Here is an 18,570-nt window from a genome sequence, read left to right on the forward strand (position 1 = left end):
TGTGATGGGCAGCTCCACCTTCCTGTGGGGAGGCTCCACGTCCTCCTCGAGGCTGAGACTCACCAACACTCAGGCTCCCGGTTTGCATTAATTACGAGGACTCGTCCCCAGGGCATCTGATGCCACCAGGGAACGGGAAGCAGCGGGTGACCCCAGCGGGTGACGGCAGGGACGTGGGGCAGCTGCCTGTGGCGTGCCGAGCGGGAGCTGCATGTCGGACTGCACCCACGGGAGACGCCTAAATTGTAACTTTTGGGCCCGCGCTCCCAAGCTCCCTTCGCCCGGTGGAGGCGGTGCAGAGCCCAGCCCCCCCACCCTGCCCCTCGCCGACACCCCAGAGCGCAACAAGAGACCACGTCAGCCCGGTGTTTTATCCGAGTCTCTTCCCGGCTCGTCTGACAACCCCGGCTGCTGCCCGGCCACAACAGCCCCTCCCCGGGCCACCGACCGCCCCCACGCCACCTCCACACTGGTTGTGTTTAAATAACCCTGAGTTCGACCGCTCCGCGTACCCGACACAGCTCTGCCTCGGCCCAATCCCCCTTCCACGGGGCAGCGGCACAACCCGGCTCGGCTCCGGCCGCCAAACCTCCTCCGCTGCCTCTTGGGCCAGTCTCCTCACCCGCCCGCGCAGCACATCAGCCTGCCTCCATCCTCCTCCTCCTCCTCCTGGAGACCCCAGCCGTGCAGAGCCGCACGGCAGCGCAGAGAGCCCAGCGGCGGTGCCACGAGCCCCGCGGCGTTGCGGACAGCCCCGTGGCGACACGGCGTGTGCCGTCCTCGCAGGCCACTGCACCTCTGCCTGGAGAAACGCCGCCCCTTCCCTTCTCCAGCCCTCGCGCTACCGATTATCCTGGGTCAAAGCCTTGCAGGAGCTGGTCTCCAGCTCCCGGTCGCGGTTCGGCAAGCCGACAGCAGGAGAGCTGGCCACGGTGTGGACCTTCTGGTGGTGGTTCAGAGATTGCCGGTGCCGGAAACTCTTGCTGCAGCCATTGCACTGGAAGGGCCGCTGCTGGGTGTGCCGGCGCTGGTGCTCCTCCAGCGAGGCTTTCTGGGGGAAGCTCTCGGCGCACTCGATGCAGCGGTAGAGCCGCTCGCCGGCGGCGCTGGCCCGCGCGGGCCGGCCCGTCCACCCGCCCCGCAGCTGCACCCCGTGGATGCGCTGGTGTTTCTGGAGGTGGTGCTTCTGGATGAAGCCCTTGCCGCAGGCCGGGCAGCGGTAGGGACGCTCCCCAGTGTGGATGCGGTAGTGTTTGTTGAGGTTGGACTTCTCGTTGAAGCTCTTCCCGCAGGCGGGGCACTGGAAGGGCCGCTCGCCCGTGTGCAGGCGCTGGTGCCGCAGCAGCGCGGCGTGGTGGGCCAGGCTCTTCCCGCAGGCCGTGCAGATGAAGGAGCCGTTGCTCTTCCTCGCCTGGCTCTGCTGCCGCGCCAGGAGGTTGCGCTTCAGCCGGACGCTCTTCCAGCCCAGCGGGAGCGCGCGGGGCTCTTCCCCCACGGCGCAGGGACGGTGCTCCTCTGTGCCGGGCTGCGACGAGGCCGTCTCGGCAGCGGTGTCTTCTCCCAGCGGCATTCCCTGGGGCAGGGCGAAGGGCTGGTCAGTCCCCACGCCGAGCACATGCTCTGTTGGGAAAGGCAAGCCCGGGGCAGGGTGAGCTTCCACCGGCACCACCACGGGCTTAAATTCGGGCTGGGCGGTCCCGTGTTTGCAGAAGTCCCCTAAGGCCTCTCCTGCTGCCTTCTGCTCGCCCAAGCCAGCGTGGCTCTCCCAGGGCACCGCCTGCTCCTGGCTCAGGGGAACCTCCTCTTCCAGCCTCACTGCAGGCACCTGCGGCAGAGCCAGGATTTCAGATCCTTCCTCCGGGGGCTGCTGCTCTTCTGTCTTGATCACAATCTTCTCACCTGCTGAGAGACAGAGATTCATTCCCGGCAAGGGACGCTCCCCCAGGCCCGCAGCCCCAGCGCAGGAGCAGGAGCTGAATTCCCCTGCAGCACGGTGGGGAGACGAACCAGAAAATGTGCCATTAGAAAGGGAGCAGGAAGGTTTTTACAGAGAACAGTGCGGGAGAAGGACACATGAGGTGGAGGACACATCTGACAGACTGACGGTACTGATAAAAAAACAAAACAGGGGAAAGGTGAAGCCAAAGCTGAGGCTGCAGAGTCCTCTGTCCTGGAAGGAACTTTGTCAGGAATGGCTGAGTTTAGGTGGGTGAATCTGGGGAAAAGGATCACAGAATCATCTGGGCCGGAAAAGCCCTTGAAGCTCCTCCAGTCCAACCATGAACCTCACCCTGACCGTTCCCAACTCCACCAGATCCCTCAGCGCTGGGTCAACCCGACTCTTCAACCCCTCCAGGGATGGGGACTCCCCCCCTGCCCTGGGCAGCCCATTCCAACGCCCAACAACCCCTTCTGGAAAGAAATACTTCCTAAGAGCCAGTCTGACCCTGCCCTGGCGCAGCTTGAGGCCATTCCCTCTTGGCCTGGCGCTGGTTCCTTGGCTCAAGAGACTCATCCCCCCTCTCTGCACCCTCCTTTCAGGGAGTTGGAGAGGGCCATGAGGTCTCCCCTCAGCCTCCTCTTCTCCACACTAAACCCCCCCAGTTCCCTCAGCCGCTCCCCATCAGACCTGTGCTCCAGACCCTGCACCAGCTCCATTGCCCTTCTCTGGACACGCTCGAGTCATTCAATGGCCTTTTTGGAGTGAGGGGCCCAAAACTGAACCCACTCATCGAGGGGCGGCCTCACCAGTGCCGAGCACAGGGGTGAGATCCCTTCCCTGTCCCTGCTGGCCACGCTAGTGCTGATACAAAGCAAAACCTTCCAGGAGCAGGAGGGAGCGTGTCTGCAGGCACACAGCTGCAGAGCCACCCTCGCACTAAGCCTTGCTCTTTTTGTTCCAGGGAGCTCTTCCAGGCTAGAAAGATTTGGTCTTAAAAGTTGTAAGGAGGCCCCAATCACACAGCTTAAATTCCCGACAGCTTCTGACCCCCTGCAAGGCTGGAGACGCTCCCTGCAGGGACGCGATGGGCTCGGCCAGCCCTGTCTCTAGCGGGAGCGGCAGGGGCAGGCTCCAAGCCCCCTCGCTTTGTGGGCAGCGGCATGTGGGCAGCGTGCCCAACACAGCCCCTGCCCAGCCCAGGCGTGTCGTTAGTGCTCGTCCTCAGCCTTCGCTGCCAAGCGGCCGCTCTGACTCACCGCCACTGAGGTGTCCCAACACCGCTCCCTTCTCCGGCAGCCCGTGGCTCCTCACACCCGAATCCTCCCCGTCCTCCGGGGGCGGCAGCAGAGTGGGTTTGGAGCTGGTGTCCCCGGGCCCTGGGGAGGAGGAAGCAGTGGTACGAACTGCTGACGCTTGGGGACCAGCACGTGTCCCCTCGATAAAAGGCTGCTCTCGCACAGCGGGAGCTGTGGGGTGTCCGGAGGGGTCCTGGGCTCCCATAGCAGCAGCTCAGGTTTCCCAGGACCATCCCAGCAAGCAGGCTGGTGTCAGCCAAATTATTTGTTACCCCAAGATGAAGTGACTGCCAGGCACTCAGCCTTTAAAATTTCAGCCCAAAATAATTAGCGCTAAAATTTAGGACTGTCTGCAGCAAATCCCTCCAGGGTGATACACGCACAACCCACGTCCTGGCAAAAATCAGTGTGGGAGTGCAGGTTGCAGGACACAGCATGAGCACGTCACCTGAAATCCCCACCTCGTCCTGTCCTGACGGCGTGAGGAGGCCTTTCCTCTGCTCCCGCAGGCACCGGGCTGAGCTCCGGGGCTCCAGCGGACGCCCGCTCCTCCTGCAGTGCTCCTGCTCACGGGGCAAAGCCCAGCAGGGCCCGTCAGGGCTGACAGATGGCCTGAGTGCCCCCGCTGCCAGCACTGCTGTGGCGGTGAGACAAGGTGTTCTTCGGACCCGCAGGGCGTGAGCGAAGCACAGTTGTCACCCACAATTTAAACGTGTAAAGGCGTCACCTCTCGCTACCCGTTCTCCTCCAAACGCCCAGCCACCGCAGCAGCGCGCGAGCGGCCGTACGCTGGATCCGGCCCAGGGGATAATAATGTGTCTGACACACGGGTAGAGACTGAGCCTCACCGAGAGAAACCACCACAGCCTCGTAACTGCCCTTCATGGCGATCCTGTAGAGCTCCTTCTGCCGGCTCTCCAAGCTCCCCCACTCCTGCTCCGGCAAACTGGCCGCGTCATCCTCGCACGCCGCCGGCACCTGAAAGCAGAGGAGCCACCGCCTTGGCGCTTCCCCAGCCCCACCGCTGCCGCGGGGAAAGCAGACTGCAGGGCAAGGCAGCGCGGGCCCAGAGCCCCCAAGGAAAGGAGCCGCGTCACGGCCTGAACCCAGGGAACAACTTCGAGACGGCCCAGCGAGGCTCCCTCGCTCCCCCCCGCCCACAACCAGGTTCACAAGCACCTCTCCTTCCCTTGATCCACACCAGCGGCCTGAAGCAGCCAGGTGAGCAGTGACCCCCTCACACGGGGAGCAGGACGAGTGGGACGGCACTGTCCCACTGCTGAGGTGACCGGTAGGACCCAACAAGGCTGAAAATGCTCGCGGGAGTTGTGTTCTGCTCCCGCGTTTCACCGGGGACAGGGAAGAGCAGGAAAGCTCTGACTGCTGCCCTGGCGTGCTGGCTCTTGAGGTGGAAGCCGCGTCCCTACTGCTCTGCGCAGCTCCCCACGAGCCAGTCTCACATCTCACCGGCCGCACCCCGTTGCCTTGGGCACATTCCCGTTAGCTGGGGCTTGTCCCCATTTGTCACCTTGGGCATGTCCCTATCAGTTGGTGCTTGTCCCCATTACCTTGGGCTCATCCTTGTTACCTTGGGGACATCCCCATTAGCTGGGGCTCGTCCCTGTCACCTCGGGCACCTCCCTGTTAGCTGGGACTTGTATCTGTTCATCACCACGGGCATGTCCTCCTTAGCTGGGGACTGTCCCTGTTCATCACGTCCCCATTAGTTGGGGTTTATTCCTGTCATCTTGGCCACATCCTTGTTAGCTGGGGCTCGTCCCTGTTAGCAGGGTCTTGTCCTTGTTACCCTGGGCACATCCTCATTGCTGGGTCATGTCCCCATTAGCTGGGGCTTGTCCCTGTTCGTCAACTTGGGCACGTCCCCATCAGCTGGGGCTCATCTTCCTTACCAGGGGCTTGTCCCCGTCACCTTGGACACATCCCCATTAGCTGGGACTTGTCCCTGTCACCTCAGGCTCATCCCTGTCACCTCAGGCACACTGCTGTTAGCTGGGGCTCATCCTTGTCATCTTGGGCATGTCCCCATTAGCTGGGGCTTGTCCCTGTCACCTTGGGCATGTCCCCGTTAGTTGGGGCTCATCCCTGTCACCTCGGGCACATCCCTGTTACCTTGGGCACATCCCTGTTAGCTGGGGCTTGTCCCTGTCACCTGGGGCACGTCCCCATTAGCTGGGGCTCATCCCTGTCACCTCGGGCATGTTCCCATTCCCCGGGGCTCGTCCCTGTCACCTTGGGCACATCCCCATCAGCTGGGGCTCGTCCCTGTCACCTCGGGCATGTCCCTATTACCCGAGGCTCATACCTGTCACCTCAGGCACATCCCCGTTACCCGAGGCTCGTCCCTGTCACCTGGGGCATGTCCCCATTAGCTGAAGCTTGTCCCTGTCATCTCGGGCATGTTCCTGTTACCCAAGGCTCGTCCCTGTCACCTTGGGCACGTCCCCATTAGCTGGGGCTCGTCCCTGTCACCTCGGGCACATCCCCGTTACCGGAGGCTCGTCCCTGTCACCTGGGGCACGTCCCCATTAGCTGGAGCTCATCCCTGTCCCCTCGGGCTCGTCCCCGTTCCCGGGGCTCGCCCCTGTTACCTGGGGCTCGTCCCCGCCGGGGCCGGGCCCGGGGGCCCCGCGGCCGCGGTGCTGGAGCTGCCGCTCGACGTGCTCCAGGCGCCGCGCGTTGTCCCGCAGCAGCGCGGCCAGGGCCGCCCACTTGCGCTCCAGGCGGCTGCCGAAGTCCAGCACGGCCTTCTCCAGCCCCGACACCTTCCTCTCGGTCGTCTCGGCTCTCCCCTCCAGGCTCAGCAGCCTCAGGGCCTGCGACTCCACCTTCCTCTCCACCGCCTGCACCGCCGCCACCACCGTCCACAGCGAGATCTCGGGCACCGCCGGCGGCTTCTCCCCCTCGGGGCCGCGGGGCTGCGGCGGCAGCGGCTGCCAGGCCTCGGGCCCCCACTCGGGCTCCTGCTGCGGGAGGAGGGAGGCGATGAGGGGCTGCCCGGGGCGGGGGGGGGATGTTGTGTGAGGCCGCGGTACCGGCGGGCCCGGCCCCTCCCGCCCCCCCGGCCCGGCCGCTCCCCCGCGCGGCGCCGCGGGCTGACGCCGAGACTCGCCGGTTCCTGCGCGCGGTGCCCGCGGCGGCGGAGGCGGGGGGGGGGTTGAGGGCGCCGCCGCCGCCGCCTCCCGCTGCCCCCCCGCCCCGTACCTGCGCGGGGCCCCAGCGGGCCATGGCCGCCCGCGCTGCCGCTCCGTCGCGCCACAGCGCCCCCCGCCGGCCCGCCCGCGGCACCGCCCCGCGCCCGCCCCCCCGCCCCAGCCTCCCCTCCCCCCATCCCTCCCCCTCCCCCTCCCCCACCCCAGCCCCGCCATCTCCATCCCAACCCCCCTCCCCACGCCTCCTGCTCGGTATTTCCAGTGTTCCCTCACCACGCGCCCCGGGAGGTCCCCACCGGTACCCCCCGCCCGGCCCCAGCCCCCCCCAGGGCCGGGCAGCCAGGCCCCCCCCCGCCCCCCCCTCCCCCCCACCGAAGGAAGCCGCATCCATCACCCTCATTTTTACAGCATCTATTGGCGCCTCCAGAAAAGGGACGAGCCCACCACCACCGTCACCACCACCCAGTCCCGCTCACGGGGTCCCACACGCCCCGGCCACCCCCCCCCCGGGGCTGAGGAACACGGAGCGACCCCCCCCACGTAGGGTCTGCAGGGCCGGGGCTGGGCACCCCATGTCCAGGCAGGAGGATCGGGGCGACGCTGCCCACCTCCAGCCTCCACCCGACCCGCGCGCGTCCCGCGGTCAACGAGGGAGAGAGGGGAAAAAAATTAAAAATGGGAGAGCAGCCTCCGACCCCTCCCGGCTTCCCGCCGCAGCTTAAACAGGCGCCGCGGGTACGGGCAGCTGGCTGCCTGCGCAGGGGTACGGCTCCTCCCGCCGCACGTGGATCTTCTGGTGCACGACCAGGTGGTAGTGCCGCTTGAAAGTCTTCTGGCACACGCCGCACTGGTAGGGCCGCTCGCCCGCGTGGGTCCGGTGGTGCCGGACAAAGTCCGAGGACCACGCGAAGCTCCTGTTGCAGCAGGGGCAGAGGATGAGGTCGTGGTTAGTGTGTTGCCGCTGGTGCACGATCAGAAAGCTCTGGCTGGAGAAGTTCTCCATGCATTCGTTGCACGTGTATGTCATTTTCCCAGGCGACAGCGGGCATCTGCTGGGGCTGGGCTTCCCCCACACCATGCTGCAGGCCCTGTGCGGCGACTGGGGCTGGGAGGCGGCGCACGGGGCCTGGCTGGAGCATTCCTCCGCCCCCAGGGGCTGGCAAAACCCCTTGGCCGCCCAGGCCCGGAGGTGGCAGCGGATCTTCTTCTTGGACATGAAGCTCCGGTCGCAGTGTGGGCAGATGTAGGGCTCCCAGTTGCTGTGGCTCCGCTGGTGAATGACGAGGTTGATCTTCAGCAGAAAGTTTTTCCTGCACACGGGGCAGGAGTAGAATTTCTCCCGGGTGGAGTTGCGCTGGCAGGCCGCAGTCCGGCCCACGCAGGAGCCTTCCACCAGCTCTGCTGGGGCGGCCGCCGGGCAGCTGGGCTCTGCCTGCGCCGCCGCTCTGCAGACGTCAGGCATCGGCTCCTTCGCCGGTTCTTCGGGGACGTCTGCGGCCAGACCTTGGCCATCATCCCCCGAATCCTTCACGTCCTCCTCTTCCAGACCCTTCGAGGGCATTTCAGGCACGGCCGGCTCCTCCGCAGCGACCTCCTCCTGCGGCACCTCTGTTGGGATCCCCACCTCTGCATCTGCTGGAAATTTTTCACAACCCAAACATCACTCTTTCTACGTGGTTTTGAGGACAAGGCATAAACAGCCCTCCCTCCCACCCCCGCCTCACCTCCCACACCCTCCCCAGCCAGCAGGCAGCACAAATCTCAGCCCCACTCTCGTCTCCCAGCCCCCAGACTGCCTAAACGCTGGGCACAGCTCCCCCTCATCCCTGCAGACACCCCAAGGGTGGTGTGAGATGACCAACGTCACCTAGGTAGGATGGGGGGAGTCTAACAGAAACATCAGGGCCCGTCCTTCGAAGTGAATCGACTGGGCGGCTGGTTCGCACCACGCTGGGCCTCGTCCTTTACGGTTTCAAGGCCGGCAACAGGATTTACTGCCAGAATCCTTTCTTGGCCTGATTCGTGTAAAATCCTGTCTGGAAAGCCCCAAGCCCAGAGAGAGCCCTGTGCAAACCTCCTGCTGCTCTCCGAGCGCGCCAGTGGCTCCTCGAGGCCGCCGGCCCCGTCACGGAGGGCTGAAGGGCTCTGTCCCAGTACCTGCCGCAGCGGGAGGCAGCGGAGACCGGTCCAGATTCACTGTTTCCCGACAGCACGCGGAGAGAGGGCAGGAAGGGGACGGGATCGGCTGGCTGAGATCTGCTGGGACAGCAGTGGCTTCCGGAGGGACGTGCGCTGCTGCGAAGGCGAGAGGGGTGATGATGAGGCGGCGTGAGCGCAGCCAGGCCCGGGATCCCGCGCATCAGCCGGCTTCGCCAGCCACTCACATGCACTGCAGCTCGCTGCTGCCACCAGGCTCCGGCCGTCCTCCGGCTCCCTACAGTTCCCCTCGCAGGAGTCCTTTGTCTCCATCTCCAGCGCACCATCATCGCTTGTGCAGCTCAGGAGGTCCGGCTCTGGGGAGGAGAACGGCTTTACTGGCTGAGCTGGGAGCTCAGAGCAGCGAGCGCAGGGGTGGGGGTCCCCCCCTCTCAGGCCCACAGGGCATCAGATCTCTGCAGCAGACAGCAGCTGCTGGGTCAGGGGAGGGTGTCCATGCTACCGCTGTGTCCCACCACATTCCCCGTGTCCTCTCCCGGCACAAACTGTCCCCAGCCATCGCAGGAGACACCTCAGTCCCCGGGGCTGAGGGCAGGGACCGCAATCATCCCGGGAAGAGGCCGGGAGCCAGGATCCTGGCACAGAAGAAACCCAGTGTCACAGACCTACGGCTGGTGCCGGCGACATGTCTGCTCCCTCCAGGTCTGACTCGTCCAGCATGTCCAGCTCTTCTCCTCTTTCCATCCGAGATAAGAGTTCAGGTGTGGAGAGGGCACAATCTGTTCGAGGGCAAGACAGACATCAGAAGCAAGATGCGGCAGCGTCTTTGCGGGTGCACCCACAGACTGTCCAACCAGAGCCGGTCCCAGCCTGGAAAAACTTCAACCAGGGCAGCATCAGTACCGGCACACCGGGAGTTACGGACACGGACAGGGACCAGCAGGCAGCACGTGTAGGGGGGAATCTGAAAAGCACCTTCTGGCATGTCTGACAACCCCTCCCAGCAACAAGCACAAGAAAATCCATCCCTGCTCCATGGGGGGGGTGGCAAATCCCTGCTCTACAAACACCCCCGTTGTCCCAGAAATTCAGCTTGCAGATAGGAAGATACCCTGAAGCGCAGGAAGAAAGAGCAGGGCTCTCGACTGACCCTCCTGGCCTGCCTCGCTGCCTGTATCTGCTCCAGGCCACCCCGTCTCGGTACCGCTGCTCCTCATCAGCCAGGAGCTCAGCCAGCGCGAGCGCGCAGCGAGGAGGAACGGCCGACTCGCCCCCCCGCGACAAGAGGCAGTGCTGGGGCAAGGCAGGATTCCTCTGCCCTGCTCTGGGACTACGCTCGCCCCGCACCCCAGCACTATTGCTCTGGCTCCTCGGGCAAGAGGGGGCAGCCCCGGCTGGGATGTCCATCACCTGAGTGCTGGAAAGAATTAATTATGAGCACAAGACCCTGGCTGGGCTAGGCAAGGAGAATCATTTAAGATGGAAAGGGCCTTTAAGATCAAGCCCAACCAGCCTTTCTGGAAAGCTCATTTCCAGCTGCGAGGGCCACGCTTTGGAAAACCCAGCCCGAAGCACCCCCAAAGGCAGCCCATGAGATCTTCTCCCCTGCCTAGCTCCCACCCTGCACCGAGGGAGCATGACCAGCCCCGCTCCCCACGCCAGGACAAACGGACAGCACATCCGCCACGCTGACGAGAAACCACATGAGGATCTAGACAGACGTGGACGTGGGAATTTCTGTGACGAAAAGAGGGAATTTCTGTAATGACAACCCAGGGAGCTCGGCGCACCTGTACGCCGCGAGGAGAAGACACTAAGCGTGTACCTGCCAACCTCCAACCACTGCCAGAGGGGATGGGGAACTGGGATCATTTGGGAGCTGGAGCTCCCAGTGAAACGCCAAGAGGCAGAAAAGTAACCCCGAGAGAGCTCCCCAGCCAGCGCCGCAGCTGCCAAACCAGCGCAAACAGAGCCTACACAGGGACACCAGCATCTCGTAGTTGCCCTCCATCACGGTCCTGTAGAGCTCCTTCTGCCCGTCGTCCAGGCTGGCCCACTCCTCCCTGCTGAAGTGAATCGCCACGTCCTCGAAAGTCACCGGCGCCTTGGAGCACAGGGGCTGGGCTGTAGGAGGGGCAGCTCCCCCCCGACCGCTCCCAGCCCCCCCAGCTCTTCAACAGCCCCCAAAAGCAGCTCCCCGAAAGCCCCCCCGTCAGGAGTCCCACATGCTCGCTCCCAGCCCCTCCACAAAGCCCCCCCCAGCCCAGACCCCCAGGAGCCCACCAGAGCCACCCACAGCCTCCTGAAAGCCACCTCAGCCACCCCCCCAGCCGCTCAGCGACCCCAGGCTCCCTCTCAGCCCCAAGCACTCCACAACCCCCTAAGTGGCCCCACAGCCTCACCCCCAGCCCCACAAGCCACCCCCCAGCCCCACAGCCTCACCCCCAGCCCCACAAGACACCCCCCAGCCCCACAACGGCCCCGTAAGTGACCCCCAGCCCACTCCCAGCCCCCCCCGCCCCCTCAGTGGCCCCATGGCTCGCTACCAGCCCCCACACCCCCCTCAGCCCCACAATGGCTCCACAAGCAACACGCCGCCCTCCCCCCCGCGATCCCCGGGGCTCCGCACCTCGGTGAACCGCAGCGCCCAGAGGGGCCCCTCCCGCAGCGTCGCCTCCACCCGCTGCAGCCGCCGCTCCAACGCCCCGAGGCGGGCGTGCGGCTCCGCCATGGCCCCCACCTGCACCGCGGGCACGGGCGGGGCGAGGGCAGCCCCCGGCCTCCCGCCGCCGGGCCGAGCGCCGCCCCCCACCGGCGCACAGCGCCCCCGCCTGGCGGCCGCCGGGCCGGGCTCCTCCCCCGTGCCCACGGCGCCTCCGGAGCCACCGGCGGGGAAGCGCCGCCGCGGCGGGGGGTGGGAGCTGGGCGGGACCTTTCCTCCCAGCTGGCTGCCTCCTCAGACCCGCCGCTTCTCGGTGATTGACAGCTGTCAATCACTCCCGCGGCGGCCGCCCCCGGCGGGCCTCCGGCCGGTAGGGGGCGCTCTGCGGCGAGAGGGGCGCCCCCTGGCGGCAAGGCGGGGCCGCGGGGCGGGGAGCGGGGCCGGGCCGGGGCGGCGGAACCCCTGTGCGGGCGGGGAAGGAGCGGGCCCGGCGTGCGGCGGCCTGGCCCGGCTGCCCTGCCGTCCCCCAGCAGCGAGCAGCCCCGACGGCGGGGGCACCGGGGGAGGCCCGGCGGCGCGCTCGGCGCTGCCCGGCCCTGCGCTCCGGCTCTCCGCAGCGGTGCGAGAGGAGCGGGAATGGAGACCCCGCACCCGGCGCGCTCCTTCTTCCCCGCGGGTCCCCCGCCAGCACCGGCCAGAGCCCCGCGGCCGAGCGACGCCAACATCTCGCTGTGGACGGTGGTGGCGGCCGTGCAGGCGGTGGAACGGAGCGTGGACGTCCACGCCGAGCGGCTGCTCAACCTGGAGCGCCGGACGGTGACCACCGAGAAGAAGTACTTCGACTGCGAGAAAACGGTGGTGGATTTCAGGAACCAGCTGGAGAGCAAGCTGGCGGCGCTGGGCACCCTCATCCGGGAGTACGGGCAGCTCCAGCGGCGCCTGGAGAACATGGAGAACCTGCTGAAGAACAGGAACTTCTGGATCCTGCGGCTGCCCCCCGGGGACGAGGTCCCCAAGGTAACACATGGTCCGTTAAGGGCTGGGCGGGAGGGCTGGGGACACGCCACGCGCCACACGCAGCTCCAACAGTCCTCCCCTTCACCCGGCAGCCATCTCCCGCGAGGCCTGAAACGTTGGGCTTAAGCGTCAGGTTTAAGCGGGAGCAGCTTCGCTTGCGGTCGCTTCCGTTGCCCGTGCCAGGCCGGGCGCGATGGCTCAGGGTACGTGTTTAGATTGAGCCGTACCTCGCTGCAAAAGGTTGTTGCATTTGTCAGGATAAAACGGTAGGTCCTTCCCCACGCTGAGGTCCACCAGCCGCCTGCGTCGTGGGCTCAGGCTTGGCACAGGGCGGGATAAGAATATTGTGGAATTCGCAGTTCTCCAAGAATTAGCAAAGTTCCTTAAACTGAGCTCTAAATTACTTTCTCTGTGTCGTGGGGATGCCCAAGGCAGGATTTTTTTTTTGCCTTTCGGTACTTGACACGCAGCAGCCGTAATAAATAGAAAGAGGATGTTTCCTAAGGATGTCTCAGCGGCTCCAGGTTCCGGACCCGGTGCCAAGCGTGTCGCTTTTGTGATTGCAGGCCCCGGTGGTGTTGGAAAGCAACACCGCTTACTTTTCCGCTCAAGAGTGGGAGAGTCTGGAGGAATGGCAGAAGGAGCTGTACAAAAACGTGCTGAGAGGGAAGAACGAATCTCTGATCTCTCTGGGTAGGTATCACTGCTTCGGTCACTTATCGGTGCTTCCAGACTAGCTCCATTTTGGGGACTTTTTCCCACACCTGGGAAGCAGATTTGTAGAAACGCGGAGAAGTCGATGCCCGTTGCTGCAGGCAGCGCGCGTCCCGTCCAGTCCCACCGTCACCAGCTGGGTGTGGGCGCTGCCCGCAGTCACCCCCGCGTCACGGCCCGCGCCCTGCGGTGCCCAGTGCCAGCACAGCCCGCAGGCTGCTTTCCTCGGCTCGTGGGGTTTTTCCCCAGAAGCCGCCATCTCCCGGTGCGCTGTGCCGAGGGCTCTCCGTGCTGCCGGGCGGTGTGTGGTGGCCAACGGAGCGGGTTTGGAGGGCGCAGCTGAGCGTGTTTGACCCCCTGGACACAGCGGGCATTTTGATGCAGCGCGGAAGCATTCGTATCTCTGTTCCTCAACAGATTATGCAATCTCCAAACCTGATCTCCTGTCCCAGCTCCAGAAAGGAGAAGCGGTTTCGAGGGAGATTCCAGCAGAACCAAGTGCAGGCAAGAGATGAATTACAGCTTTATTCTCAGGTGTAATGTTTGCGCGTTGTTGTCTCCAGACAGAGGACGATAGTCCTGGTTTGCTGCCGAGGGAACTCCTCGGATCTCAAGAGGAGCGGGTTCAGGTAGAGCAACAGCGCGTTAGAAAAAAAACGTAATGGATTTGATCTTTCTCGTTAGCAGAGGCTCTGCTCTTTAGACTTGATGCGAGCAACCAGGACAGCGGAGAAGGAGCGCAGGAAAGCCGGGAGGGAAGCGCCGAGCTGGCTGAACCTGGAGCTGGTGAGCACCGTCCTGAAAGGGCGTGCTTGGGCACAAGGGCAGGGAGGACACTCCTGAAACGGGGGGCAAAGGGGGGAACCCCTTCTCTGCAGGGCAGAGGAAAAGCTCCCAGAGGTTGCCTGTGAAAGCAGGGTGGCTGGGAGCAAACCTGGGTGCAGCGAGGGGACAGCCGTGCTGTGCTAACCAGTAAAGCAGTTTCCTCTTTTCCTGAGCAGAGTACGGCGTTCCAGAGCCGAGCTTTGCGGGCGTCGTGAAGCAAGAGGAAGAGCCGTGCGCGGAGGAGCAGGGAGCTGCGGAGGATGTGGAGTTTGCTGAGCTCAGTGTGGGTGAGTTCCCAGTGGTCCCACAGTGCACTATGCAGCTGGAGGCACGGGGAGTCCCCGACGTTCCCGCTGTGGGATGTGGGGACTGAGGAGAGGCAGGCGGGGCGGGGCGGGGAGAGCAAGGGCCACGCTGAGGTTGGGAAAGGGGACAGAAAGCATATGGGCAGCGTTACTAGTAGGAAGATGAAAGCGCCGGGTAGACGAGGCACTGCACATGAGGAGATAGGCATCCCTGGAATAAATCAAACGGAATACAAGGAATGATGCAAGACCCATTCTCAAGGTCTGCTCCAAAGATGGTGTTACGCCAAAGTAACTGAGTGAAGGTCTGCTCGCTTAAAAGGAGCACAGCAGCCAGGGACACGGCCCAGAGCAGAGCAGCGAGGTGGGGGGTTTCCGTGTCGGGAGAGAGTGGACACAGCAGGGCCCCTCAGCCTGAGGAAGGTGCGGCAGAGAGGGGGATGCCCCACGCGTCTGTGCCTGGGTGAGCGGTGCGCAGCGGGAGCTGAAGGAATGAACCTTCGCTCTTTCTCACTGCCTGAGATCCAGGCAGCTCTTGGTGAAATGAGCAGATGTTTGCTGTAAACCAAGCAGAGCAAACTCTGTTACCATACATGTGCAAGCTGTAGATCCTCCTGCCACAGGGCACGGCAATGGCTGAAAGCAAAGCCGGCTTAGAAGGGGTTTGGGCAAGTTCCCAGATGGAATAGCACCTCCGGCTCCCATCCTGCTGCAGGGAGGCCGTCCCCAGAGCTTGGCGCTTCCCGGCAGTCCCTGGGCTTCTTGGCACCCAGCCCAGAACGTTCCACTCCCCCTTGTGGGTCTTGTCTTGCATCCTCCAGAGCACATCTGCTGCCCTTCTGGAATATCTTCTGCTTGGTGGCTGATCCTCAGAATCACAGAACCATCCAGGTTGGAAAAGCCCTTGAGGCTCCTCCAGCCCCACCATGAACCTCACCCTGACCGTTCCCAACTCCACCAGATCCCTCAGCGCTGGGTCAACCCGACTCTTCAACCCCTCCAGGGATGGGGACTCCCCCCCTGCCCTGGGCAGCCCATTCCAACGCCCAACAACCCCTTCTGCAAAGAAGTACAGAAGAGGGAGCTGTGCTCCAGAGCAGTGCCTCAGTGGCTACCTAGCGGCTAGGGAAGGGATGGCTCTGTATTCCCAATAATAATGCAATATTTACTTGATTAGTAGACTGTCCCCAGCTCACCAATCACTTGCTCACCCTCAGTCCTGATCTCTGCTTTTTCTCCTTGTGCCACATCAGAGGCGTCAGGGGGCTTGCTCAGTTTTTGATGGTATTTACCCTGCTGTGACTAAACCTTAGATGGTCTTTCTCATGCCGCTTGTGTCATGTTGTCACCTCTCCGCTGTCAGTCGCTGCACAGCACTGGTAAACTGGGGAGTGACACTCCAGACAGGAGGCTGATCCCTGCTTAGGTTTTGCTCTCACACTGTCGACAACTTTAAAAATCGTTGTGTGTTGGCAGTTTCCATCCTTGACCTTTAGTTGGTTTTCCACCAATGGGTCATATTCATATCCAGGTCAACTAAAATTAAATGTTCAGGTAGGAATGAGAGTTGAGAGAAAGTTTGAGACAGGCGTAGCATGCATAGAAAACCCCAGGCACCTAGCTCAGAGATGAAAAGCAATAAACCCTCGTAGAAAATGTAGTTGTACTGCCTCGGTGAGGACTCCAGAGGAGACTTCCTCGTTCCATACGTATCCTGAGCAGCAGCACGTATGTCTTGAGTCAAAACCAGCCCATGTTCATGTGTCCCCTTTCAAGAAGGGGGCTACACCGGTGGGTCACCACGTCCTGGGAGTGGATCTCAGGCAATGAGCTGGTGCTCTCTGAAGGTATTTCTCTTGGAAATACCGACCGAGTCACTGGTGTGGGGAGGGGGACAGATGTGCTGGTGAGGGAAGCAAAGGGCTGCCAGGTCTGTGATATCTTAGTGCTTAGAAGAAGAGTGTGAGGAAGGCCCCGCTACACAGCATGTAGGCTGTGCAGGCTCATGGAGGAGGTAGGAGAGGAGAGAGTCTCTGCTGCTCAGCTGGAGATGATCCTGGAAACTGCTGAACTCTGCTGTCTTGGAAGGCAGCGCTTCCCTCTACCCCCTCCTGGCTGCTCACACTGGCTGCTCAGCCAGCTGAGAGCGAAGCGTTCCTGTGCTTTTCACTTGTGCTCTCTCTCTCGGTCCTTCAGCTGGCTGTTCTGGGAGCACAGCTGCCCTTCGCGCTCCCTGTGTGAGACTGTTTGATTCACGGGTGGCGGGCGAAGGAGTGAGGGGCATTTCAGAAGCGTCTTGTGTCTCGCCCCGGTGAATGTCCCTTTGTTGTTCTTGTCAGTTCCAGCAGATGAGGTGATAACATTCAAACTGGAGCAGCTGGACTCAGAGGAATGCACCCAAAGCTCAGAGCCCCCCGCAACTTTATCCAGGCAGTCAGAGGAGCTGCTTTTCCAGGGTCCCAGCGAGGCGCTGCCCTTTGATGGTCAGTACGGCTCTCCTGTGCAGCCAGGAAACCGGAGCGTGTGCAGGCTGGTGCCATCCGCTCCGCGGGAAGAGGGTCTGAGCGAAGGCAACGCTGTCACCGTCTACGGGCAAAACTGTCCCAGCAAGAGGCCTCACTCGTGTGTTATGTGTGGGAAGGGCTTCTGTCTGAAGAAGATGCTGCCGACTCACCAGGAGAGCCAGGGCACACAGTGCAGCAGTGAGCACGCGGGAGACAAGGATGGCTTCCTCTGTCAGCAGCACCAGCAGACCCACGTGGAAGACGACAGGACCCACGTGGAAGACAGGATCCACGTGGCCACAGAGCGGTTCAAGCAGAACCAGAATGCAAAAGCCCACGCCAGCATGGCAGCCACGGACAAGGTGTACGACAATCCCAGGTGCGTGAAAAGCATCAACGCCAACGGCAGCTGCCAGCCAGGTCAGAGGGACCACGTGCGGGGGAGGCCTTACAAGTGCAACAAGTGTCAGGAGTGCTTCTCCCAAAAGAAAACGCTCATCATCCACCAGCGTATGCACTCGGGCCGGAGCGCGGGGGTCCGGTGGTGCCCATACTGTGGGAAGACCTTCAGCCATCCCTCCACTCTGATCCGGCATCAGAGGATCCACACGGGGGAGAGGCCGTACCAATGCAACGAGTGCCCAAAGCGCTTCACCCAGAAGCAGCACCTCCTCCAGCACGAGAAGATCCACCTGCGCGAGAGGAACTGTGTGGTCACGCAGAGTGTGAGGAAGGCCCCGCTACACAGCTTGTAGGCCGTGCAGGCTCATGCAGCCCTACAGCCCCAGAGGACGGAGGAGAGGAGAGAGTCTCTGCTGCTCAGCGTTAAAGGCTCTCTGACAATTTATCCCAAAGATCCGAGTCAAGCAGAATTAGGATTCACCTTAGTACCACTGCCCTTTTCTTTGTGGTGGTGATGGCATGCCACAGTACCTCATAGCCTGCCCAAAAATCTCTCCAGAATAAAGGTGTTTTGGGCTTCTCCACGTTGGAGTCAGTTGTTTGAACTGGTTCGAACAAGCAAGGTTGAGTTTTTTGAAGCTGCTCTTCACTTGGCTTTTCCCTGGCTGCTCTTCTTGACCACGTTCTGCTGTTCTCAGTTTCGTGGGCGACATTGAGTTGCACGTTCGCAAAAGACTCCTGGCAACTAAACACGTGGAGAGAGCGAGGCCTCGCTGACGGCTTGTACAGATGCCCCTTTGCCCAGGAGGGGCAGCCAGTCAAACCAGCTCTCTCCGTGCCTCAGCGCAGGCCAAATGATGTTTTTACAGTTGCTTCTGCTCAGGAGGCTAGCTGGAAAAGACAAGCTCAGTCCCTTCGCTAGAGCTTGAAATCAGTTTTAGTTTGCTGTAAATGATAACGATAGGGCCGTGTTCTGCTTGGAGTTCTTCTGACGTGCGCTGGGACCCGCTTCGCTGGAGACTGGGATTGCACAGCAGGAAGCATCTTCAACCGCTGCAGGTGTTTGCCTGGTGAGCGACTGTCTGCCACCTTTCCTCATCCTAGTGCTGCTGAGGGCTTTGGTTTCACGGCTCCTGACGTGGGTCTGTGTGCGGTCAGCCCCTCTCTGTGCACATAATCCTTTTTTTTTTTTTTTTTTTTCCAAATAAGAATGAGGACAGAGGGTTTCGTGTTTTGTCACTTCTCAGAGTTCGGTGACCAGTTGCTACCATAAAGCAGTGAACACAGACTGGGTTCTCTCCACTGTTTGACATGCTGAAGGAGTCTGGCAGTTAGAAATATGGGGCATTTGGTACCCAGACAAGCCGTTTGGGTCTTCTCCAGTTAAACAGGTAAACTAATCAGTTCAGTGGTTTCCTACCAACTCCGATTAAACTTCTTATGTTTTACACTTTTGTTACTTAGACTGTGAGCCTTCAAGGCAGGGAACTTGTTTCTATCTGTAAAATACATTAAATTTGCAGCAGTAGATACTTGATTTTTAATAACATTAAACTTGAACAGATTAAGGCTGTGAA

The 18,570-nt window shown here is 62.3% G+C and overlaps 2 protein-coding genes across 5 annotated transcripts; one reads left to right on the forward strand and one right to left on the reverse strand.

The window, feature by feature from the left end:
• Positions 1-365: 365 nt before the first annotated feature.
• LOC141921005 (uncharacterized) lies at positions 366-11,449 on the reverse strand. Its single transcript, XM_074818797.1, has 11 exons — positions 11,194-11,449; positions 10,542-10,668; positions 9,230-9,343; positions 8,792-8,920; positions 8,565-8,702; positions 7,132-8,042; positions 5,847-6,350; positions 4,086-4,215; positions 3,699-3,800; positions 3,199-3,318; positions 366-1,902 (listed from the first exon to the last, which is right to left on the reverse strand). The coding sequence occupies exons 1-11, from the start codon at positions 11,293-11,295 to the stop codon at positions 842-844; spliced, it is 3,438 nt and encodes a 1,145-aa protein (XP_074674898.1). The 5' UTR covers positions 11,296-11,449; the 3' UTR covers positions 366-841.
• Positions 11,450-11,704: 255 nt separating this feature from the next.
• LOC141931796 (zinc finger protein 783-like) lies at positions 11,705-18,570 on the forward strand. Of its 4 annotated transcripts, XR_012625668.1 has the most exons (7): positions 11,705-12,243; positions 12,810-12,936; positions 13,375-13,461; positions 13,642-13,743; positions 13,959-14,069; positions 16,427-18,063; positions 18,241-18,570. XR_012625668.1 is itself a non-coding variant. In XM_074844371.1 (6 exons), exons 1-6 carry the CDS (start codon positions 11,863-11,865, stop codon positions 17,344-17,346), a joined length of 1,728 nt encoding a protein of 575 aa, XP_074700472.1. In that variant the 5' UTR covers positions 11,705-11,862; the 3' UTR covers positions 17,347-18,570. The 4 variants fall into 4 exon arrangements, 3 of the variants coding, with proteins under 3 accessions (XP_074700472.1, XP_074700484.1, XP_074700491.1); XM_074844371.1 differs by having other exon boundaries at positions 16,427-18,570; XM_074844383.1 differs by having other exon boundaries at positions 13,645-13,743; positions 16,427-18,570.

The sequence above is a fragment of the Strix aluco genome, chromosome 1 (genome assembly GCF_031877795.1).
Source record: "Strix aluco isolate bStrAlu1 chromosome 1, bStrAlu1.hap1, whole genome shotgun sequence".
Taxonomy (NCBI): Eukaryota; Metazoa; Chordata; class Aves; order Strigiformes; family Strigidae; genus Strix; species Strix aluco.

What these genes read in the sequence shown, in the direction of transcription:
- LOC141921005 (XM_074818797.1), bottom strand. Translation starts at nt 11,295, where the DNA reads ATGGCGGAGCCGCACGCCCGCCTCGGGGCGTTGGAGCGGCGGCTGCAG. An exon ending in CGAGATGCTGGTGTCCCTGT is followed by an intron (nt 9,344 to 10,541) that starts GTAGGCTCTGTT and finishes GCCCTCGAACAG; the next exon opens with ATTGTGCCCTCTCCACACCT. An exon ending in CCGGCGGGGACGAGCCCCAG is followed by an intron (nt 4,216 to 5,846) that starts GTAACAGGGGCG and finishes CTCTGCTTTCAG; the next exon opens with GTGCCGGCGGCGTGCGAGGA.
- LOC141931796 (XM_074844371.1), top strand. Translation starts at nt 11,863, where the DNA reads ATGGAGACCCCGCACCCGGCGCGCTCCTTCTTCCCCGCGGGTCCCCCG. An exon ending in GCTGGCTGAACCTGGAGCTG is followed by an intron (nt 13,744 to 13,958) that starts GTGAGCACCGTC and finishes TTTCCTGAGCAG; the next exon opens with AGTACGGCGTTCCAGAGCCG. An exon ending in GTTTGCTGAGCTCAGTGTGG is followed by an intron (nt 14,070 to 16,426) that starts GTGAGTTCCCAG and finishes TGTTCTTGTCAG; the next exon opens with TTCCAGCAGATGAGGTGATA.